The sequence below is a fragment of the Pagrus major genome, chromosome 18 (assembly GCF_040436345.1).
Source record: "Pagrus major chromosome 18, Pma_NU_1.0".
NCBI lineage: Eukaryota > Metazoa > Chordata > Actinopteri > Spariformes > Sparidae > Pagrus > Pagrus major.
The window spans coordinates 36,996,729-37,005,978 of NC_133232.1; the positions used below are offsets into that span (position 1 = coordinate 36,996,729).

Here is a 9,250-nt window from a genome sequence, read left to right on the forward strand (position 1 = left end):
GTATCATGATATAGCCTAAAAATATTGCAAAATTATTTTCACCATGATTAATACACAATATATGCTACATGAATTGTTTTTACCGACAAAATCTCAAAACGTTTTTTTTTTTAATCTGATTCTAATTGCTTATTTGGTCCAAACATCAGTCAAAAACACAAATATATGAATTTACATTCAGAGAAAAGCAGCAGATCTTCTCATTTGAGGGGCTCAAACGAGCAAAATATCTCTATTTTTGCTTGGTTTGATTCGTTGAGTAATGTGATATTAAGTTATGGTGATGTTGCAGGTGTGACATATGACATCTTGAAGTTTGACCTTTGATTGTAGCACTGCCATCAGGCCAGTGAGTTTAACTTGTATGGACTCCAAAATATTACCAGCATCACATGATATAGTATACGAGCAGGTGTTTATCAAGTGTTCTGTACACTGTACTTAACTTTGATTGATCCCTTCATTGATTGTGATAATCAGGTCACAAATGTAATAAAGTTATCTGGTTCTTAAATGTGAGGGTTTGCTGCTTTTCTTTGCTGTACGTATAGTGAACTCAACAGATTTGTGTTTTGTACTGTTGGTCAAACTTTAATATCATTTTGACATTTTAAAAACCAAAAGAATCATCAAAAAGTTAATATGCAGTTTCATCCACAGTGTAAGTTCTTAGTTTGTTAGTTGTAGCCCTAGAAGACTGTAGAAGCAGTGGTGTCTTGGAACTCATCCTATAGACCGAATCACAAATATGTGTTTGATGCTTTCATATCTCCTTAATAACACTTCACTAACGTTATGTTGGAGGCCTAATTTACCTGTTTGGACACAGACTAGAGAAAATGACGGCGTGAGTTTACCCCAAACTAGCAGTTAGTTTGAGATGTCGCCGTTGTGTAGATATCAAAGACACTAGCAAAGCAACATGGTGCAAAAAATAAACACAGCAGAAACGTCAGATAGGTCAGACCATCATGTTTAACTATATATCTTTACACGTTACAGAAAATTACAACAGAAATAAGTAAGGTTGCTGATTTCATGTATCCCCACAATGCTAATAAATCACCAGTTTTCTACAAAGAAGTGACGATTGTTGTTAGTGCATCATCGCTGTGATTCGGTCTATATGACAGACATCTAAAAAGAATAAACAACAAAACAAACCCTCAGTCCAATTTTCAGATATTTACATGTGAATTTTCCTCATTAACATTCCTGTAAATATCTTGACACTCTGATGAACAGGCCCTGTATCTGAGACTCACACACTTACAATCAGACACACAGATTTGGAGGTGGCAATATCTCCCTGTCATCCGCAGCCAAATCCCTGCAGATCTTTTCCCCCCTGCGCCACAGACTCTCCTGCCGCGCTCAGTCAGGAGCTTTAAAATGACAAAGATCCCGATGGTGCATCGTGTCATATCAAACATCAAAGCTCCGACTACCGCCCAGGATTCAAACGAATCTGGTTTCCCAGAAAGCAGCAGCTACAAGGCTTAAGGCGCCACACTCCAACATATAGAGCATAATAATAACGATTCTGAGGTGGTGGGAAATTAATGCGAGTCTCCTTCTGCTTCCTACACATACAGCTGCTGGGATTTGAACCAACCACCTCACATCTAGTGCTCACTTCTCTAACATTAAACTAGTTTGGTCTGTGCCTCCAGCTTCACCTGCTGCTCCAGTAGATTCACTGCACAATTATGTTCATCTGCATCTCCTTGTTTTTACAATGTTATGCATTCACATAAAACTAGATATGCCATCTGCCTATACTGCATGTTTTTGTCCAGAGGGCAGAAATGGGTAATGAGCAGTTTCACATCAGCCACTTCAAGTCCCATATGGTGTTTAACTTTTATCAAAGCTCACATATCTTCCAGAGAAGAACTCTGCGTTTGTACAGTATGTGACTCAGATAACATTTCTTCCAAATCTTTTTTTAATGCGCACCCTGAAGGACTCTACAACTCCGTTATTTACACGCGTCAATAAAACCCAGACAGAAAGGGGTGTAATTACAAGAAATGTGACTACATTGTGACTGAAGCATAGTTAAAATAAAAAGAATAAAAAGAACTTCTGCTGTCAAATTCACCGCTGTATACAAAGCTGCATTCATTCATTTCTTTTGGCCACTTTTGGTTGCGAAACAAGCTTCAAACGCAACATTGGCACATAAAATTGTATGGTGAAATTGTTAGTGAACAGTTGCCTGTTTACACTCAAAGTAATATATATGAGCATTGTATGGTGTCATATTTCTTCAATCTACATCTCTTAGCTCTGCTTACATGTCCACTAACTCCTGAGGGATATGTGTGGCTCTCCAGCAGCTACATGCTCAACTATGCTCATTAGCTAGCTGCTAACTTTGTCTGCCTGCTGTTTGGTGCTGGGCAGGCAGTGTACAGCCTGTTTATCAGAGCTTGTTGTTGAAAACTGCCTGCAAAGGACTGCAACTAACAATTGTTTTCATTATTGATAATTTGCAGATTATTTGTGGAAAAAAATTTTGAAAAATGCTCATTACAATTTCCCAGAGCCCAAAGTGACGTCTAATTCTTCAGATTCCTTCTTTTGTCCAACAGTTTTTTAGCTCAAATGATTAATCGATTTTCAAAATAGTTGGCAATTAATTTTGTTTTGATTGACTAATCGTTGCAAATATGCTGCAAAACGCTGAGACTGCACCAAAGCAATGAGCTGATAGATGACAAAATAACTGCAGATGGACGATAATCCTCTGTGGGTTCATCAGATATATTCCACATACTGTAGTAACATTTTTGATCAGTCCAGTAATGGTCCCAGGTGTCTAAACTGAGCATCAGACAGGAAAGTTGATTCGGTGCAGTCGGTCACAGCAGAAGATAAAAGTTGCTGTCTGTGTTTTGTGCAGCACAGTTGCACAGAATAAGTGAAGTCTGTATTTTACTAGAATTTACATTATTGACATTATTGACATCAGTCCCAGGATATGATGATGAGGCTCTCTGTAACATGGAGGTTTCAGAAGCCAAGCATCGGCTCTTCAGCAGCCACATAAAAAAATACAGTTTAGAGTTGTTTCGCCTACTTTCTGCATGTGTTACAAGCATAAATACACTTTAGATCAATAAATGTTAGCAGAGGCTTTTTAGCTATAGCCTACTTGAATATGACAAATGACCTCACGGCTTAGCTGTTCAGTGCTTTTCAAATTTTATACAAAAAAAACAGACGTTTAAGCCAAAAAACAAACGAAAATTACATTGATGCTGATTCTTACTTATCATAGTTGATTCGTGGTAAAATTTTTACTTTACAAATTCCAGACATGGCAGGTTTACACAGGATTAAGATCACAGATGACCTCCACAATTTGTTGCGAATTAATAAAAGTTCTCAGGTAGCAGTGGTCCTGTGCAGGTGGGGCTTTGCACTTTAGATTTTTCTGCTTTCTTTGTGCCGGTTAGACGACTTCTACGTCGTGTTGATGCATTGATGTTGATCACAGTAGTATACGACTCTATGATCAGACAAACGTAACCATCTCATCTGGCGTTAGCAAATAGATCAAAGTTAAACTGAAGCAAAGAAAGTTATAATGTGGAAAGTGAGAGATGTCTGCTCTTGTTTATTTATTGACTATCAACAGACGAGCCTGATTAGAAATTCCTCCTCGATTCACTGAATTATTCAGACAGAAGTAATTTAACACCAAAACCTGACATCTTCTAATATTTAGTTGGCCGACAGTGTCTGTTTTCATGGCTTCTAAATACTTGAAGTTCTTGATGGTGCCTTACTTTGACACACTCTCTATAAGCTCAGTGGGTTGCAGTAGTTCTGTTCAGTAAAGTGTTGGTTCAGTTCTGTCTACAGTAAGAATTGGAAGTTTGTTGTAGCCTGATAGCCCGAGGCTGGCCGCTTGTCTCTGTGGACGGCCTCGTTAATATCCAATGCTGCTCAATTCTCTCTAATATGATGAATTATTCTGTTTGGTTGGTTTTGTAATACACTGTGTGCTCACAGTTAAAAGGCTTTGCAGTGTTGTGATAAGAACCAACTGTGCTTCTTCGTGGTCCGTGTCAGCTTTGTTTTCATTATTCCCCCTCCGTGCTGCTTTGAAACTGAGCAGTCAGGTGGGTGTGCGTTGGCTCACTTGTGGACCCGGCAGGTTGAATCACTCCCCGTCATTCAAGCCAGAACACCTTCGCTTCTTCTGTTCAAGGCTCAGACACATCCCCCTCTCCCATACTGCCTCTTCTTCCTCAGAATTATCTAAAGGACAGCTTTTCTTTTATCAGCCTCTCACTTCTCTTTTGTTTTCTTGACACTTCTGTGATTTAGATGATCAGTCAGTCTGGAATCAAACTCATAAACTGCTTAAAGACAGCTGACAAATGTGTCCTATTATCATTGTGTTGTTAAAGTCAGTGGCTTGCACCAGGGCGGCTGTTTGCCATCTGCTCCCGGTCTTTATGTTAAGCTCACGTGATTGGTAACATGCCATGTTATGACAAACTAATGTTATTTTACTGTTATAAACGTCTGTTAAACGTTAGGGCTCGTCTTCAAGGAGGCGTTTCAGCTGCGTTTTTCAATCATCTGACTTGTGCATCTGATGGAACAGATTTGGTTCTATTTTAGTCATTTTAGCTGTAGACGGCTGCGTCACAGCTTATATTTCCTGCTGCTTTACATGCATGAATGTGTCCTAAAGCACATCTTTTCACTTCAAGTCTATTTTCTTCTGTTTTATGCTTGTAACAACAGTGATTGTGTGTTGGGCTCTGAATGTACTCGGTGTAGACGGACGGAGGATTGAAGCTCGCTGCTCTGCTGACATCCTGTGTGAACATTGTGATTACAGTCTATTAGCCACACTGACAAGAAACCCAAAATTAATTCATCCATAGGGAACTTGTTTTGTTCTAATGTAGTCACAAATACCTTTTCATTCATACAAATCGATTCTGAATATTTGAAACCGTTTCAGTTCTAATTTTCTGCAGTGACACCAGCTTCACTTTCTCGCTCTCTCTTCTGTCTGACAGCAAACACACGTGAGGGAGTGAGAGGAGCTATGTCGGCATCACACGTCTCATTTGTTTTGTTTTGGAGTTATAGCTAATTAAAAAGTGAAACAGGTTTTGGTTGACAAAGAAATCAGCAGGAAAATAATTCAAATTTGAGGCAATGCTACAGACCAGTGCTAACCACATGCTAACACAACAAATTTAGCAAAGCACATGAAGGACCAACCTCTGTAAAGAATTTCAAGATGTAGATCACTAAAGCTTTAAACAAGATGTCTCAGTTAACTATTGTTGATGCCCTCAATGTTGTCCAAGTTTAACCCCTGGTATCGAACATGATATTGGATATCTATATTTTTAAGTTATTATATGAAAGTTAGAAATTCCCACATCATGACATTATTTTGTTCTACTGTTCTTTCCAGGTGAATCCAAGGTGGATAAGATGTCTGCCAAACCCTGCAGCCCACCATCGTCTTCCTCCTCCTCCTCCTCCTCTGTGACCACCCAGCCGATTCCCAGGACTGACTTGTTCCCTCCCCCACCCACTGCTGCCTCCCCTGCTGCTCCAGCAAGCCGTCCTCCAACTCCCCCACCTGAGCCTGAACAACCTTTACCATCACTCTCCAAAGAAGAGGAGGGCGAGGCACAAGGAGCCTCTGAACTGAAGCATAGGACTCCCAAAAAAGACCTGCTGGAGATCGACCGTTTCACAATCTGTGGTAACCGCATCGACTGAGCAGCGGCAGCCGCTGATGTAGCGATTAACCACTCAGGAAAGACGGAGCGCAGAGGGCTCTCCTGGCCAACAGCAGCAGAAAGCTGAGTATTTATTAAAGTCGGTGGCAATATAGTAAATTATTGTGGACATGGACGCTTGGTGTCAGGCGATCCTGCTGTTCTCGGAGCCTGAAGTCAAGAAGTTTGACAACGAAAACTTCAGCTGGCTGACGAACAGCAGGAGACAGAGTGTGAGACTGTGGCAGCTCAGTCGTCAGGATGAACTGTGATGTCGGAGTGTGTGTGTGTGTGTGTGTGTGTGTGTGTGTGTGTGTGTGTGTGTGTGTGTGTGTGTGTGTGTGTGTGTGTGTGTGTGTGTGTGAGAGAGAAACAGCATATGTGTGAGAGCACACAAGCACTTCCTGTCTGAGCAGCACTGGGACCAGAAGGAGAGAATCTTCTCAGTTTGTTCAGGAGCCACAAAACAGACAAACTTTCAAACTCACATTAAAGGAAACGACGACGTGTTTCATTAGGTTTGTTTCTGTAAAGTATCAAGTGTCATTCAACATATCGGTCAAATGTGAGAAGAAACAGCCTGTTTTTAAAACGCAGCACAGCCTTTACAATCAGACACTGAGCTTTATGAAGAATTCAGTAAATACATTTGGATCTGGAATTAGCTAAAAAGTGTCCTGCACAAATTATTGTAAATAATCCCACAAATCTGGTGGGACACAAAATCAATAACCAGGCAGAAAAACATATTTTTGACCAAAACAAAGTGATGTTTATTGAGACTTTTCTTTAATGTTAAGCTTTTGTCTCGTGAATTACAGCCAAATTTATCTTTTCAGGTCTCTGAAACTCAAATTAAAAAGAAAGCAGGAAACAAGACTTTTTGTCTGAACTTGTCACAAACTGTCCACACTGCTGACGAGGGGTCACAAATAGACACTGGTTTGTTTGAAGGGGTCAAAATATCAGGGAGCACAGCTCCCATTAGTCCCACACTGCTAATATTAGAGTCTATGCATCGCTGCTCGCTCCATTAACTGCTCAGTTCTGGTTGGAATTTTAAAACGAAGCATCGTTTTTTATCAGTTGATGGAGTCGTGAACGTGACTAAGAAGAGTGACTTTAAATCAGAGCCTTAAGTAGAGCCTTTTGTTTACACAGCCAACAGATAAAGTCATTTGCAGGCCACACGGCGCCTTCAGCAACTAAAAGACCTTTCATTAAAGCAACCAGTCAGCGCGCAACACTAACAGAGGTTGCTGGTCAAATGCTGCCGACAGTAAAACTGCTGCTTCAACCAGCCGCTTACAAAGCCAGACGTATTTCACAGGTCCACTTAAAACTATCAAAAAGACAACTTCTGGTTTGTTAATAAAATGCTGAAGATAATCATAGTTTACTTCTTGCTTAGGGTACATTTTCTAATCGCTTTATATACAGTATATTAGGCAACAAATCTTTATCAGAAAATAATTTATTATAGTTAGAAAAAAGGTTATGATCACTTCAATCACATTACACATCCTTCACCAAGTAACCAGTCATCTCATTATAAAATGATATTTCATTCATTATTCGTCTTGAGAATGTTTGCACTGACGGACCGTATTGTCTTAAATACGACGTATGTTTCCCATCCGACGCTCCAGTAATGTTCTAATGTTTACATCTTAGAAAATAGAAGCAATATTTCCACGACAAAATGCCTTTTGTGCATGTGTGTTTTACATTTTGTTGACTGACCTTTGTGAAATTGTTTGCTTAGATTTAAACTTTTCTTTTATTGCGATGAAACATCTGTAAATTCAATATTTAATAGACTAATTATATCATCATATTTCATTTGAAAAAAATATTATATATTATTCTATGAGAGTTTAACTATCCAGTGCCAGGCCATCAGGGTCCAGCAGCCATGCCAAATATTTAACTTGTGTCAGGACTTTTGTTATTTGATCCAAATCAGTTGAAATTGATGGTACGTTATGTAGCACTTTATGTTTTTTTTTTCATTTTCATTAAGCAATTCTACAGTAGTTTTGTGCTGTAAGCCGAGTAGTTTTGGCAGAATTATTTAGAGAAATACGGAACAAAATATAACAATATGGGTAATCACCATTAATTCAAACTAAATCCCACTAAGTTTTAAAATAATCTACAACTGAAATCACTTTTCTTTGAGTTTAATTATTTCTCAATTTATTTTGGAATTTAAAATGTGATTTACTGCCCTGTTAATTACAGTCTAACATATGACTGGCAGTAATATTTAAAGTTGCCTCATCAGAAGCTGTTGTAATAAAAACTCATATTTAAAGTTTTAAAGAATAGAGGTTCTTTATAATGTTCATTACCGTTGTGATAAGATAAGAAGATTGTTCTATTTTTGGAGCTGCCAGTTGTGATATGAAAAACATGTATTGCTCATGAAATCTGACTCTCCTCAGTCCTTCATGTGGTTTTGTCAAATGTCTCGTCTCCAGCGGTCTGAGCTCAGTCTCGCTGTGGTCTCTGTCCACTGTCAGCTGGCTGAGCCTCACTGGTCCCAGTCTGCAGTGGACAGCAGCCACAGCTGGACCCAGCTGGGCTCAACCGAGCTGATGGAGATGAGACTGAAGTGTTCTTATGCAAGCTGCGATGGTCCAGTACACTGCCTGCTTTGTTTCATCTGTTCGGTCCCTTATTTAATTCCTACCTCGATATTGTATGAAATGACCCCCTTTTAGATTAATAAAAGTTTGTTTCTTAACTGTGTTGGTTTTTTTGTCACAATGTGCAGAACTATGTATTTTTTGTTTGTTTTTCAAAGATATTCCACATATTTGTCAAAAACTTTGAGCCTCAGACGTTTTGCTGTTTAAGTCTGCTTCCTCATTTTGAGTCAGGATGAGACAAACTTCCTACAGATGTGAAACTACAACTAAAGTTTCAGTCAGCGACACAATCAGTAAACTTGACTCACTTCCCTGTCTGCAGTTTCTGTTACGACAGGTCATTTGACTTGTCTGGATGTTATTATAAAGTCTGAACACCTGGAAAAACAATGCAAAGCTCAGTTTTACAACATAGAGACATTTTCACTTGTTAAACAATCACACTCGAGTCTGCCAAAGACAGCTCGCTCATTTGTTCCATTTTTCTTCCATGCGTGAAGCCAAGTGTTGTTTTATTTTTAAAGGAGGATATTTTTACATGAAAAACAAAATTTCAGAAGATTTTTTTTTGTTCATATGTGAAACCAAGCAATGTTTTTTCCAGAGGAATTTCTCTTTTTCATGTGTTAAACTGAATGGGGAAAAAATTTTCAGGGTAAAATATTATTTTTTTCATGCGTGAAATTTTTTTTAGGATGAAAAAACTTTGCATGGGAAAAAAAACCAACTATCTCGTGTGAAACCAAGTGGGGAAAAAGACATTTCATGTGTGACACCAAGTATTTTTTGTACTGCAGCTAAGTTACTCACAACTGGTTTACACCACAA

The 9,250-nt window shown here is 39.0% G+C and overlaps 1 protein-coding gene across 1 annotated transcript in view; it reads left to right on the forward strand.

Annotated features, from left to right (window-relative positions):
• The window catches only part of tapt1a (transmembrane anterior posterior transformation 1a), a 31,848-nt gene extending 23,331 nt beyond the window's left edge, over positions 1-8,517 (forward strand). The window contains exon 14 of the mRNA XM_073487662.1: positions 5,456-8,517. Within this exon, the coding sequence (XP_073343763.1) occupies positions 5,456-5,769 (314 nt within the window). The 3' untranslated portion in view covers positions 5,770-8,517. The remainder of the gene's footprint in view (positions 1-5,455) is intronic.
• The last annotated feature ends 733 nt before the right edge of the window (positions 8,518-9,250 follow it).